The sequence below is a fragment of the Sebastes fasciatus genome, chromosome 4 (genome assembly GCF_043250625.1).
Source record: "Sebastes fasciatus isolate fSebFas1 chromosome 4, fSebFas1.pri, whole genome shotgun sequence".
Lineage (NCBI taxonomy): Eukaryota > Metazoa > Chordata > Actinopteri > Perciformes > Sebastidae > Sebastes > Sebastes fasciatus.
In genome coordinates this window covers 8,869,068-8,885,095 of record NC_133798.1, presented here as the reverse complement: position 1 = coordinate 8,885,095, position 16,028 = coordinate 8,869,068, and the positions used below count along the sequence as shown (strand labels likewise).

At 41.6% G+C, this 16,028-nt stretch overlaps 1 protein-coding gene across 1 annotated transcript in view; it reads right to left on the bottom strand.

Moving 5' to 3' along the window:
* Nucleotides 1-10: 10 nt before the first annotated feature.
* The window catches only part of LOC141765672 (protein arginine N-methyltransferase 8-B), a 36,352-nt gene continuing 20,334 nt past the window's right edge, over nt 11-16,028 (bottom strand). The window contains exons 6-10 of the mRNA XM_074631825.1: nt 14,584-14,671; nt 13,203-13,318; nt 8,464-8,614; nt 3,466-3,587; nt 11-2,942 (exon numbers count right to left, since the gene is read on the bottom strand). Of these exons, the coding sequence (XP_074487926.1) occupies nt 2,859-2,942; nt 3,466-3,587; nt 8,464-8,614; nt 13,203-13,318; nt 14,584-14,671 (561 nt within the window). The 3' untranslated portion in view covers nt 11-2,858. The remainder of the gene's footprint in view (nt 2,943-3,465; nt 3,588-8,463; nt 8,615-13,202; nt 13,319-14,583; nt 14,672-16,028) is intronic.

The following is a 16,028-nucleotide window of genomic DNA, read 5'->3' as shown; positions in this document are numbered from 1 at the left end:
ACCCAGTGGATGAGTTTGGACATTGCTGTTTATTCCATTTTTAAGTTGACATGACAATATGGGAAACAACATATTCAATATTTTGTGGAATTAACATGCCAATTTATTACAATTTGTATGACTTATAAACTATAAGGAAAACAAGTTTTGGGTATCATTTGAGCAGCCAACTTTCAGAATATATTTTCTGTTAAAGTGTAACTGGATAGATTCCAACAGTGCTCTTTCAATACAATTATTATTCTAAATAAATAAGATTACTTATCATGTATAGTTGATTGTAAGCATTGATGATTCATAACATTGTATTGCTTATTTGTGCCAGCCAGCACCCTGTAAAATATACAGAAACTGTGAGCTCTGAGTCAGCATCACAGTTATTGATTGTTACTAGCATTAGTTGCATGCTTTAAAATGTAGTTTCCTCCTATTGGTCCCAAGTGCTCGTACTGTACACTTTGGTTTCAGCCCTGAAAATATTCATTAGGGTCTGTAGACATGGGAATAGAGGCTGTCTCTGGACACAACGGAACACATCATTACAATCTGGGAAAGATAATGCATTACCAGATGGTTTCAAACTTCTATTATATATTGTTTCCCTTTTTGATATTAGCAGTAGTTTGAGGCTTATACTAGGAATATTAATGTGAGGTAATCTTTGCCCAGATCCGCGTCTTCACCTATAGGCAATGACCTTAGTAAGAGCACAGGTGAAGTGCAAAGATTTAGACTGAGATACATGCACAGTCTGTAAACTCTTGTACCACATTGTGTCAAAGTACTCAAGAAACTTGTATGCATGTTACAAGAAACGTCATTTTCAAACCGAGATATTGGTACAGGGGTACTGCAGGTCATCTAGTTGCTAGGACTAAATAATAAGATGTGTGGGGTTAGATTGCTTGACCAGCCGATTAGACTGTTGTGAGGCTATTAAATAGGCGTTATCGGTCGCTATAAGCCCCATAGATGTGGGTCAGTAGGGGCCTACTACACCCAATATCAGGTTTTATCATCTATTTACATGGTAGATCACTGACAGAAGGTATAAGAAAAAGTCAACAGCGACCTCTAGCGACTGTAGTAATTATGACACGAGCAGAAGAGGAAGTCAGGTGCTGTAGTATAGACAGTGTGAAACTCCATAAGGAGTGGAGGTCCGGGATGATGGATTGGACCTAATACTCAGGGTTTTCACCCAGGAGACTGGGGTTTGCATCCTGTGTGAAACCAACAGCAAGTAGTTGTCAGTGTTTTCACAAGTGTCAAGTTTCATTTTCACTTTTGAACCGTAGTTAGTTTAAAGTCACTAGCGAAATCCGATCAAACAGTCAGACTAGGCAGCGCTGATCAAATATGAATTAATATTCTATTAATGTAATGCCTATTTCTCACCTCAAATGTATTTAGAAACATCTTGTAGTGCATAGTTTAGTAGCCATGTTGAGGAAATACCAAGCACAGCTTACATGGCCCGAGCACTGCCAATAGGATCGCTAATGACCTGTGATTGGTTCGATTTTTTAAAGTCTGAAAACAGAGCCATGAGGAGGTGCAACAGTATAGTTATCTCTCAGAACACTTGATTTACAATATGCTGAAAGGTTATTATGGAATTTTTTCCCAATGATGCCAAAAAATTGTTGCCTACTGAAGCTTTAAGCCAAAACACAATGTTTTTCCCTAAACTTACCTAAGTGGTTTTGTTGCCTAAACCTAAAGACTCCTTTATGTTATTGTTCAAAACGTAACGTTTCATGCAGTTTTATAACGTGTTAGAAGGTGTTGCTTTTAAGTTTTGCTTTCACTTTTACAACGTAGTAGACATAGTAGGCGTAGTAGGCCCCTATTGACCCACATCTATGGGGCTTATAGTGACCGATAATGCTTATTTAATGGCCTGATAACAGTCAAACCGGGTGACTTGACATAGATCAGATGTAGACCAAATAAGTTTCATGGCTTGAGTCTGCGTTTTAAGAAATCTCTAATATCTAAACAACCAATCAAAGGAGAGTGGCTAGCATCTATTGTATAGGAAACTATAGGGGAAAAAAGCGGAAAAGCTGAAAAGAACTAACACTTCGGCACTTGGTCAAGGCATTTTGGATGGGGTAACTATGTTATTGACATGTCAACATCACTGCTCAAACTGACAACACAGGGAACATCTGGAGTCCAAGCTGTGCAACCTTCTATTACACGCCCACAGAAAGCTACTAGTACACCGACTATGCAAACACCTTTCACGTTACACATATACGCAGGTTCGTCCTTGGTTGAGGCGTTCGATTGCTGTTCCAACATTGCTAAATTGACACAACTATAAATGAAAGTGTTACTCTGATAATCATTCCCTAATATGACGTAAGAATTACACCTTAAATGTATTGTCTACCTATAGCGGAATGAGGACAATACAGTAATTGATTACATGAGCTCTGCTTCAAAAACATGGCAACTATCCCTCCATAAGGTCCAGGTTATTGTGGAAAAACAAATACTGAGCAAAAACACACAGGTACGTCACTCCATCTCACATATACGCACATCAATAATCAATAACATTCATCAAGACGAGGAGATGTTCCTGACCTCTTTTTGTTGGCGTTACATTCAGATTTGTTTAACAGTCAGCATGAGTAACTTTCTGCTTTCATCAAACACTGCTGTGACAATAGTTGTGTTGTCACTGGGGCCACCTCTGCTTGGTCTTTGGCCTGGTCTTTTCTCTTATTCTCTGCCCCGCTTACCACCCACCATGTGTCCGTCCATGGGAGTCATGGGAGTGTCTCTGTCTCCTTCTGGTGCTCAGGGGTCGTACTCAGTGGGGCACCAACGTCCCCCGGTGGAACTTAACGCATCTTGTAGTCGTGGGATATGGCCGCTTCGCACAGCTGCCCTTTGAAATCCAGCTCGAAGGTAAAGTCCAAGTCGCGCTGCAGGTCAAGAGAGAGGGAGAAAAGAAAGATGGTTGTCAGAGAGAGAGATAGGGAGGTGGTGATTAAACAAATAATGTGTTGCAAAAACTGAGAAAATAAATATGTATGACCAGAGAGTCAGATTTTCCATTTTGACCTGACAGCAGAACACAGTGTTAAGTAAGCACAGACTGTTTGTGTGAGACAACAGGAGGAAGCGAGCCCCACGTCTTCATCCCAGAGGGGGAGGAGAGGACATGGACAAGGTCAACAATAGAATCGGTTGTTGTTTGTCTGCGGTGCAACGCTGAGGAGAAAACAATCTGTCGAGGGCATGAGTCATTTCTTAGCTAAGATATAAAGATAAGAGCTCATATAATAATGTGACACACTGTTTCTATGACATTATTATATATTTTCTTACATTTTATATTTTCTTATATATATATATATGCATATACACAATAAATTACATTACTTCACATCACTTAAAGGCAGAAACTACTCGCATAATACGAACATTAGACGGTACAATACTCACAATGTTTTTCTCATTGGGCTTCATGTCAATGCTGCCAGTGATCTCCTCTCCTCTCCGCACCGTCAAGTAGTCCTCCAGGTAAAACACCGTCTGCTTCCAGTGGGTGTATTGAGCATCTGGTGCTGGGACACACACACACACACTTATAAAATGTACATGTTATAACGAAGCGGTGCCACTTTAAAGCAGCCTTTATAAATGATTTAGAAGTTGTAACTAATGGTAAATGGACTTGCATTTATACAGCGCCTTTCTAGTCTTCCGACCACTCAAAGCACTTTACACTACAGCTACATGCCAACATTCTCCCATCCATCCACTCACACATTCATACACTGTTGGCAGAGGCTGTCATACAAGGTGCCAACCTTCCCATCCGATTATAATCTTATCATTCACACACCGATGGCACGACCTTCAGGAGCAATTTGGGGGTTCAGTATCTTGCCAAAGGACACTTCGACATGCAGACTCGAGGAGCCGGCGTGACGCGAACTACCGATCTTCTGACGACCCATAGCCGCCCAGATCTAACAAGTAATGACTTTAGTAATGGCTAATAAATTGTTTTATTGATGCTTTATAAATCAGTTATAAGCCATTAAGAAGTGTTTACTGGTTGCCAGGTTGTGAAAAAACACCCCTTTGGCTCACGTTTAGCCTACAATGACTGTTAGACAACTTACCTCTTGGGAAAGGGCTGCAGAGAATCTGGACCAAAACTTAGTTACTTGCAATTTATTACTGCAGTTACAATAAACCCTTAAAGGGGTAGTTCAGGTGTTTTGAAGTAGGGTTGTATGGGGTAGTTATACATAGTAGGTGTAGCCTATTACCTACAGTAGACGGCGGTCAGCATTCATCCAGATTGGAGAGGAGTTACCACATTGGAGCGAAGCAATGTACTGCTGTGGACGGATGCCGGCATCAAAAGGTACTTTAGGCACCTAAAAGAAAGGCTCACCTGAAAAAATCAATATCAGTTAAAGTGTACGCTATATTTCGAATATTTTCACTGCTGTATCTTGCCGTCAGACAGCCCTTTCCGACAGGGAACTGAACTGAAAGTGAAACTTATCTATGCTCTCTTCAAAGCCACCAGACTCCACCACCAAAAACAGTATAGATACATTTCACTTTCAGTTCAGTTCCCTGTCGGAAAATATTCAAAATATAGCGTACATCTAAACTGATATTGATTTTTTTAGGTGAGCCATTCTTTTAGGTGTCTAAAATACGTTTTGCTGTTACCCCCATCCACAGCAGTACATTTGTTTGCCCCTGTGCGGTAACTCCTGTCTGCTTCTCCAAACTAGGGGCGTGCCGACCGTCATCTACTGTAGGTAATACACTGACTATGGATAAGTACCTCATACAACCCCACTTCAAAATACCCGAACTATCCCTTTAATCAATGACTTCACATTTATAACTGTTGACTTATTATAATGTGAGAGACCCATGAGCATCTGGCAACCCAAAAGTTGCTCTTATTAATTACTTAAATTAACTATTTATTTAGTCGTGAGTTACAATTAAATCCATTATAAAGGGTTCCTGATACGAAAGTTGTACCAACAACGTTTTAAACTTTGGCAGCACACAGCAACAGTCAATATGTCATCCTCTTGTCAATGATGCTTCCTTCCATTCTCCACCCAGTTAACCCTCTTCAGTATCACCAAGGATCTGATTTCTATGCCAGCAAACAGAAGGCTTCAGGGAGACACCCTGCACAGGTTGTCAGTCCATCACGGGGCTAACAGAGACAATAATACAGTCTTCTATTTACCTAGCGTGAATGTCAAGATGAGGATAAACACAAACTGTAAGCTACAGAGGAAGAGCAGATGCACTGAACCGAGTCTGTGTCCTCCAATGGTGCAAAAAGAGCAGGTAGCTCCACTCGAGTTCAAGATGACAGCGTTGAGGTAAAAGGCAGGAAATGCATGACTGCATTCTCGACCTCTCCAGTGTGGCTCGAGTCAATCTCCTTTCATCACTTTGTATCTATTGTGCCACTTTATGTGTACTCACCCGTGTGTGTTTGTGTGTGTGTGCATGGAAACACGGACAGGTAAAAGTCTGATGCCCCAGCCCCCAAAATAAGTATGAGCATCCCCCAGTGCCCTCACCATCACTGATCGCTTTGCCAAGACTCAAAAGGTCAGCACAGCCCTTAAATTGAATTTCTGCCAGCCGGGTAGCTCTGCCTTTAAAGACGAGCTCTTTGTGAGTCTACAGATGAAAGGGGTTGCCAATCTGCTGCACAGGCCGGGCTCTCAGCTCTTTTGGGCCGAGTTCAATAAAGACACTGACAGGCTATGGCTGCGTTTCTCATGCTAATTCAGTAGATGAGATCGCATTTCTACTGACCAGCAGGAACCGCAATCTTTGACCCCTGCTTTCCTTTTTGTCTCCTTGGCTGAGAGTCTCTGTGTGTCTGATGCGACTGTCGAGTGGGGGATCAGTCGCACACTTTGGCTCTCTGTGTGTAAGTTTAGATCCGTATCTTAAAGTTTTGGCGGACGAGGAGTCTGAGGGTCTGACATTGGAAAACTTGCTTGACAGACAAGCTTACAGAAAATCAATATAGGAGACGTAGGTAGGGCAGAGAAAGTTGAGGTTAGGAAATTATTATATATATACAACCTGAGGGTCGCAGTTTCAAACCCGGCTTAGTGCCATTCTGTGTGAAGTTTGCAGATTCTCCCTTTGTTAGCGTGGGTTTTCTCCGGGTTCTCCAGTTTCCTCCCACTGTCCAAAGACATGCAGGTTAATTGTTGACTCTAAATTGCCCGTAGGCGTGAATGTGAGCATGAATGGTTGTCTGTCTCTATGTGTTCGCCCAATGCCAGCTGGGATCGGCTCCGGCCCCCACCGCGACCCCAAATGGGATAAGCAGTTACAGATAATGGATGGATGGATGGATGGATTTTTTTTGGAGAATATATGCCATGGTTGGTGATGCCATGGTTTAGCTTATTTTAAATAAAAGATTATCAGTGCCAGAAGGCCAACACATCTAATGTTCAAACCAGCCTTTACAGTGATTGTTGCTTTACATATCATTTCAATGCACAGTATTCACCACCACCACCACTAGAGGTCAGTCACACACCAATTTTGACACAACATCCCCTGCTCACTCCAATCCAGCACTGGTGGGATCATGTCAATCAGCCTGATCTGAACTGCTCTAATGTAAAGTAAAATAACATTTACAATTGTGATAACTGCCTTCAAAGTCTCAGCACAGACCACATTAGAAGGGCCACTGTATAACCTGGGAGCCTGTTACTCCTCTTTTACTCGAGCTACATTAATATTGCAAGTGCCGAGTGAAGCTGTCCAACTTGGGGTCTGGATTTCAGGCTCCTGGGAGCACTCGGTTCCACATGAAATGTTTGCTTGTGGATGTTTTCTGTCTGCCCAATGAAGTGTAATTTCATACAAGTTGGTATGAAACAAGTCCAGCTATATTCTCCCTTGTTCTTTCATTTGTGTACTCCCTTGCAGTAGCCTTGTGTATGAAGTGCTTGCTACCAGAATGAACCATACCCCACAGTTCAGATGCTCTGGTTTCCCTTTCGCAAGAAAACTTGACAACATAAATTGATGTAAAATGTAAAGTTAAAGTTTGTGAGTATTCAACTCTCATTGTTCGTTTCCAGTGGGCTATTGGACATGTTGTAGTCAAAATACACTTATTCACTTTCATAGAAGATTGATACCACTCTCAATCTGCCTCCTACAACCAGCAGACGATTAATTTAGCTCAGCATAACTTAAAGTGGCAGTAGGAAGAATATTTTGGCATCATTGGGCAAAAAATCCATAATAACCTTTCAGCATATTGTAATTTAAATGTTTTAAGAGATAACTAGACTTCTGCACCTCCTAATGGCTCTGTTTTCAGGCTTTAGAAAATCTAGCCCGAGACGGGAGACTTTGACCAATCACAGGTCATTTCAAATGGAGTGTTCCTATTGGCTGTGCCTCGGCTGGTTGGGGGTGCTTGGTATTTCCTCAGTTGAGCTCAACATGGCTGCCGGCGTCACAAACTTTCTCATTTTACAGCTAAACAGTACACTACAAGATGTTTCTGAAAACGTTTGAGGAGAGAAATACGCATTACAGTAACAGAATATTGATTCATATTTGATCAGCATTGCCTAGTTTGACCGTTGATCGGATTGATTGATGTGATTGACAGCTGCTTAGAGACGGCAAGGCTCCAGCTTGGCTCTGATTGGCTGTTTTCCTCCAGTCTGTGAAATCTTTAGGATTAGGAGCACTGGAGGACACCAGAGGACACAGAGGCATATGATTTTTTTCAGATTACCTGTCTCATGCACTATTGTCAGGATATAGTGACCGTTTTATAAAAATAACTTTTTTTAATCATATTTGCTCCCATTCTACCTACTGCTGCTTTAAATCAGGGGGGAAACAATTAGCCTGGCTCTGTCTGAGGGTAACACATGTACCTACCAGCACATTTAAACCTAATAAAACATCAAAATACTCTGCTGAGCACTTTTTAATTCACTTGTTCAGAGGTCTGTGCTTTCATGCATTCAAATTGGGCTGTTTGATTTCAAGTTTAGGCCATAACCTTCCCTTGTTCCCTTGCTGAGAATCAGGGGGGCCCGCCTCTTTTACATTGCAAATTTCATCTCTACAGGGCTCAGTGAAGCCATCATGGGAAGACAGCTTTTTAATGAGGAACCAAAAGCACCCACAGTTTCAGTAAAGTATCTACTCTGCTGTGCCGGCAGTGGCGTTGAAGGGGATACAGAATCTGCACCTCTGGGTGGTGCTGTTTTATTGCTGTGAAGGCTGGTACTCAAAAAGGAGATTCATATTTGTTTTGATTATCATTACCATCACTTTAATACATATCCTGTTAGCTCTAGTGCTTTAAAGCTGCACGTACCCACACATACACCCAGATCCTTGTATGTAAAGTGAGAGACACTGTGTGAGGCATCTTACCGGTGGAGAAACCAGTCTTCTTGTGACACTTGGTGAACTCGATGTTGAAGTAGGTGACCAGTGCATGGATGTAGTCGTTCCTTTGGATCTGCAGGCAGAACGCTGAGGTAAATGAGAGGTCCTCAGTCTTCACTGTGTAGATGTCCACCTCCTGTAGGAGTAAAGAGATGGAGTCTTCTCAAATATCTGGTCACATTGAGCTCTCCCTATTCACATTTCATTCTTTTTTTAAAGGGACTGTTTGTAAGAATCAGAAATGCTTGTTAACAGCAACACTTGTGGCAGTTAAGTCAATGAAAGTCAGCCTTGAGCTCGCGCTTGTGCTCGCTCTAAATAGACATGAACGAGCATCGGTCAAAACAGTGAGGCGACACACGTCAGCTAAAACCACAATATCACTCTATATTTCACCTGCTTGCCAGTAATGTTAGCTGATCAGACGAAGGTATCTCCATGAATCGCTGCTGATCCTAGTGTTGGCTTTTCCTGCTTCAGCCTCCCGACCACGGCCGGGGGAGACATCGGCACCCGGTCTGAGACGATAACGTTTCTCGCTGCGGTGCTCCGTCACTTCACAAGAGACGGGAAACCTCTGTTGGTCTGGAGGAGCTGCAGCATTTATTTCTGCACAAACGTCCACTGTACATTCACTAGATATTCTCAGAGTTAAACTAACTCTTCTGCAGTGTGGAGTGTGCGCGCATAAATGTGAGAGTGGAGCGAGCTGAGTGAAGGCAAGCAGGCAGAGGAGCAGAGGAGCAGAGGAGCAGAGACTCCGGCCTTGGAGACCAAAGCTACGGTCCTCCGACCGGGGCCAACACTGTTTAACAGATGGGCTTTGCTAGAAATAACTTTGCGGTTTTGGTGCTTCCGTGTAGTTTGTGTTGGAGTCTTGTCTGAACAGCATAACCACACGCGAGCGCGCATATGAGAGCGCGCATGGGACACCGACCCGAGTGATTTATACGTGTAAGAAGTTACAAACAGTACCTTTAAAGGAATATTTAGCCAAGAGTTAGTTGAGAAGACACAGCTCTCATGCCTGCCTGTTTAATATAGAGCTACCGCCAGCTGCTGCTAGCTTAGCGCAAAGATTAATAATGGGGAAACAGCTATCTGGCTTAAAAAACGCATAAAAACTAAAATGTTGAAACAATATGTTTTGGATTAGACAAACTAGATACAACATTTGAATTAGTTAGCTTTAGTCGTGATAGTAGGTCGATACTACTTGAACGGAGCCAAGCTAGCTGTTTTCCACTGTTTCCAGTCTTTGTACTAAACCAAGCTAGAAGACGGCTGGCGTTAGCTTGATTTTTAGGGTACAGACATATGAGTGATATCGTACTCATTTAAAAGGGAACAACAGCCATTTGTAAAACATCATTCTGGAGGCTGTATAACATAATGGAAAAAATACTGCATCTTGCTCATGTACGCGCATATTGCAAGAGCATGTAGGGAAACCATAAGGTGGCAGCGTCATCATTTGCAATATAAATAAACATGCTGTCACTTCCTTATTAGCTATAGCCAAAGTTATTTTACTATCTAACTCTATAGCTACCAATATGTCGTGCCTGTTGCTAGCATGGTTGCTAGCCACGGGATGACCGTCACAACATGCTTCTGAAATCCTATCATGGATTACTCCGTTCCAGTGGATTTCTCTGTTCCAAGGGACAGCACGACTTGAAACGAAAGAAGTCAGAAAGGTATGACACAGTTTTCCCAGTCTTATAAGTGTTTATTGTCAACATAAAATAGATTCAGATAGTGACTGCATGTTTATTTATATTGCAAAAGTTGCTGCTGCCACCTTTGGGTTTCCCAGCGCGCCCTCGCAATATGCGTGTACATGAGCGAGTTGCAGTATTTTTTCCATCATGTTATATAGCCTCCAGAATAAAATCTTTAAAAAGAATAAAAATATTTTCTTTTTAAATGGCCGTTGTTCCCCTTTAACTCTTGGGAAAAGAGTAAAAAGCCAAACCATATAGGCTATGTATTTCCCAAAATGCCAAACTAGTAGTTCTGACCTCAACCAGACCTTTGTTTATTAAAACCAACCAAAACCAAATTCTACATGTAATGCCACATGCAATAGCCTACATTAAGGACACCAAAAAAACAACATCGAGAAACACATTAGGCTACAGTTTCTACCTGTAGAAAGTAAAAGGGTCAACGTTAGACGCCAAGATCCTAATAACCATCAAGAATGAGGCCAGTAAGCATTGTGTAGGTAGGACAAGGATAGGGGGACTGGGGTCATCTGGGAGCTCCAACTATTGTGAGGGTCCAGGTGTTCGTGCATGGTTCTAGCAACTCCAAATCTGTAAATGTCCTCTGGTTCTGTCAGTTTAACAGGGTATCTGATAACCCACCATCCCACTGGGCCATATTCAGAGAAGAACATGTTGTTCCAGATCCTGGTTTACTGTCGGGTGAGCGGCACTGCGCCAACATATCATGTAGCTTTAAACACGGAGTAACAGAGGGGAATGCAGCTCACCTGAAAACCCACATTTACCATGCAGGTTTAACGTGTAGGCAGAGGTGTGATAATCTTGTTTCATGTACCATCGTCATTATTAGATATTCAGTGCTTGCTTGCTGGCTTTGGTGCCAGATGTCACATTTGCTGTGGAGGAACGAGCCTTATGTTTGCTGGCAATAAAAACAATGCAATATTAATGTCAGATTCCCCCTGCTGTCTTTGGGAAAATGATCACTCCCATAAAAAACATTTACCAGATATTTACTCTGGTCATGCAGTATAAACTTCTCAAAGTCACATTTCAAAGTTTAAGACCGCAATATAATGCAATGTTTACACGTTTGCAATTACTCTGAAGGCAAAATAAAACATTTAACAGCCCTATCATGCAGGTGGTTATTTCTGCAGGATTATACATGTTATGATCCTCACTCAGTATTGATACCAGAGTTTCAAGCGGTAGGCTAGTTTAATAACATGAGGTCCTATGTGTACTACTCCTCGGCTATGCTCCTTTAACGAGGTCAGTCAGTAATCCATTTAGAGACAATAAAGCTTGTCAGCGGGATATCATTGTTGTAAGGCTTATTTTTTCTTTTACAAGATCCCAAGACAAGCAGCGCGCCCGTAGCTTCATAGAGATTTTTATTAACCTCTCATGATCTGGTTTTATGTAATATCTCGCTGCATCTAAAATTACAGGCTATCTGATATCAAAGAACATTTTAAAAGAAAAACTGTGTGCTTGACAATCAGCAACGCTGACGTCAAGATATGATCACACAGCAATTTTCACCGGGACAGAGGTGAGACAGGGCAGAGACGTCCAATCAATAGCAGCGATAAGAAGGTCACTATGACAAGGAGCACAATCAGAAGGACTAGACGGGCTGCTATTGACATGCATGGCACAGCAGCCTGATCAGTCTAATCCACACAGTGAGAGGCACAGACAGGGTTACAGCCACACGTCAAGGTTGTACTCACCAGCCACAGCATGTCCTACAATATGTTTACCAATCTGTCAATGTCACTTATAGTTCTCTATGGGACACCTGCTAATGTATTGACATTGTACAGTATAATCACTCCTCATTACATACTGCATAGTCAGCTTGACAAGTGATTCAGCATTAGGAGATGATGGTAACGATGTGTTGTAGGCCAGTGGTTCTCAACCTGTGGGTCGGGATCCCTAAGGGGGCCGCAAGATAATTTTAGGGGGTCGCCAGATGGTTGTGGAGAAAAAACGAAACACATAGAGCATATTCAAAATAAGAAAAAACATATTTTAGACTGGGGGAATGGTTTTGACATGACATCGCACTGTACCATTGATATAATTTCCACAGTGCCTAGAGCACATTGGACAATGCCTATAGGTGCTAGCTGTTCAAACTAAACAAAACGGGGGCTCACGAACACCAACCCTGATTATTCTGGGGAGTTGCAACTCGAAAAAGTTGAGAACCACTGTTGGAGGCTACTATGAATACCTGTAATGTAAATGTTGAGGAAACAATCTCACCACAAGGTCCATTTAGTAGCCATTTTGGGGCTTTTGATTATATCACATGAGCTTCATCAGTAGATGGAAATTGCCCTATTGTCATGGTAACGTACATGTTCATAATTCCATTATTTTTTATTATCATTGTGGGGATATGACTGAAAGCTCCAGAAAAGCTATTAAATGGACCTCGTAGTTTTTTCTCAACTGCTGTCAACACTGAACTTTGAATCTCAGCTTATACGCCACCATGGACAGAAGTCCTTAAAGTGCTCAGGAAAAATGGAAATCTGAACATATACTACTACAACTACTACAGTACTAATAGGCACAGTGGTGTTTTGAACTAAATGCTAATAAATACTAACATGCTGATGCTACACAGGTGTAATCATTACCATGATAAACATCTTTGTTTAGTGTCTTAGCATGCTAACATGTGCTAACTAGCACTAAACTCAAAGTATAGCTCATGGGGAAGACATTAGTTCAGCAGGTATTTGGTCATAAACTGAAGTATTGGACACACTGAAACCTCGATCAAAAGAGACAGATAGATGAAAAGTTAAGGGATCACCAAAATTATTAAAATTGTTACAATGTCAATCAATCCGATAGTTGTGAGACATTTTTTTTCAAAATCACAAATCGACCTGCTGGTGGCGCTAGAAAGAAAAGTCAGGGGATTACCAAAGTCATCAGGATTCATCATCAACTATCCCAACTAACCTTGATGAGGCAGGAGTTGGTCACCACCTGTTTCTGATCCACCACGTCCACCAGTGGCTCCTTCATGGCCACATTGCGGATACAGGTCATGTCGAAGCCATACACGTTCTCCCACCCTGGTAAATACAGCATGACTCAGTCACTCTGCCAGCATGGTCTCAGTTAATCTTTGTAAAATGTAAACAAATGACATGGTTTTCTTCTCTCCAAGTCTTGATTCAATTTATTCAGTTTTCTAGTGTGGGAAAAAGCCACAGGAGATGCAAAACAGTACACTCACAGCTGTATAACAACATTAGCCCGGGTCTTACTCTGATACACGACCCCAGAGTTGGACCTCCAGTCAGTTTGGAACCGTTTTCATTTTGACGGATGAAAGTCACATTGTATTCTGGATGATTTGCAAACATGAGCCTCCTTGAACGCAGCCTGCGCTCTTGCCTCGAATATCCCCGCAGCTTTGGCTAAATCATTCCATACATTATTCATTAAGCTCCTTTAAAATAGTGTGTGAGCAAACATCTCTATCATGACCCAAAAGCAGAGAGAGAACTGCTTGAGCGTAGGAAAGCTGGTGATAATGAACAGGTCACAAACCCCCGGGGGAATTGTAATGTACTGTATTTGCATTCCTTGCTGCCCACTTAACTAAGGCAGTGTGCAGCCCAGAGTATCACTAATGACCACAGGATGCTCTTAGAATACCGGAGCGCTTCAGGAGGCCACTTCAACTCAGTTTAAAGGTCATCTTGGCCCGGAGAGAAAGAAGTTTGTGGTCAATATATGCACTTGTCTGACCACTTGTCTCGGTCCGGCTATATGCGTAAACCTCAAATACAGAATAATGGTATCCAGACATCACTGGAAAAGCTCTGCAACGCAGTTAGCCAATGTGATTATGACTTTCTCATGGTGCAGTGTGCTTGTATAATTTCCCCAGATGTATGGGGGAGTGTGAGTAGGAGGCCTGTTGGCTATTGTTGTGTTTGCCTGTTGTCATCGAGGTTGTGCACTGGCTTAACACTGACTCTAACGCTTTGTGTCCGGCAGCAAAACTTCGCCCACGGTCCTCCTGGCTGGTTTAGAGTGGGATGATACAGAGATGGAGAGGCTCGTTATTTTATAATATAAATTATCACCCCCAGCGTTATGCCTGAGGAAAAGTTCAAAATCATTACCAGAGCTGGAAAGGTTGTGTGTGAGTACACCCACACTCTTGTGAGTACAATGCGGAGGTGTGGACGGCGTTCCACATCCACGGTTCACAATACAAAGACATAATCCTGGTACATGAGGGACAGTGCCAATATCAGTCCACAGTCAAGGTTCAGGTAATACACACATCCAGCCCCACACACACACTCTCTCACAGTGAACTTACAATGTATTTTGAAGTCTTTGTACTGCCTGTCCTCTATGGCCACCACGTACAGAGAGGCACGGTCAGGAAACATTAATCCACCGGGTTTCTGTTTGACAAACGAGGCAAGGAAATAACTCGGCAATTAATCCTGAACACATTATAAAAGGTCTACATTACAGCGCCGGTGACATTTCATTCCTCAGCCAAGTACAAGTTTAAATTATTGAGGTGTTATTGTTCCCTCTAGCCGCAGACTGGAATAGCAGAGCTGTTCATGATGTATAACTACAAGACTATAACTATTATTTTCCAATTACAGAAGATAAAATAGTTAATAATGTAACATTCCTGCTAATATTATAGACTTCTTATTAATATAATATGTTTTCCCTGTCCTTGCAGGTATTCTTTCGGTTAATATAATAATGACCATTGCATTATTGAGCATGTTAAATTAACAATAAAGTTAAGCAAGTTAAGCAAGATCATTTTGAGGGGTCAAGAGATGGATGGAATAGCAGCTCAAAGTGTGGTGACGTAGTTTAAGAGCGAACACACTTAGGGCGGGTGGGAGGCGTGTTTGTGTTCTGTGTGAAACCACTTGTCATTAAGTTTCACTTTAACTTTACAAACATAGTAATTTTAAAGATCTTATTGGTAACATTTTTATGTAGACATTTTTTTTTAAATAATAATACATCCACAGAGTTTTTAGAAACGTGCCGAATAGAAGCATGGCTTTTTTTTTTTTTTATCTCTGTGGAAGATATATGACGTTTGGTTCCCATTTCTAACAAATGGAATAAATGGATAAATGGCTGAGATTGACAGTAAGTGCCTGGCAACAACTTGTTGTGAAGTAAATGCCATGGAACGGGGGAGGGAGAATGCGAAATCTAGCGACTGAATGCTATCAGTGTTATCAATAGCACCTTTAAGCCAAAGCATGTTTTTTTCCTAAACCTAAGCAAGTGTTTTTGTTTGAATTCACAACGTTAACCACGTGTTTACTGCGACCATAGTGGAGCGTCATAGTTTGACACGCTGGGGGTCCTGATTAACCGTTAGTATGTGACAAGTTGGGATGAGAACGTGTTGACTGACAAGAAAGCAAAGCAGAAAACATATTCAGGCTACACAAAATTAAATTTTTCAGACATTGGTCTACTGCTTGCTGTTTTTATTTCAATTAATTGGATAATTTTATGTTTTAAGGCCTCTAAAAATTCTTCATATGATGAGGGATGGGAAGAAGATAATGCTTTGTTTTAAGGGCAAACAAGCCAAAAAGGTTAGGAGCTACTGATCTAAAGGACAATAGCCGTGAATTTCATTTTGACTGTTATTAGATTATCAGTTCTGTTTTTACTATAAATTTCAGCCCTAAATCTCTAGATACTCGTGTTACGTTGCCTGTATAATTACATTATGTGCTAATAATATTACATTTATGATTTATTTCA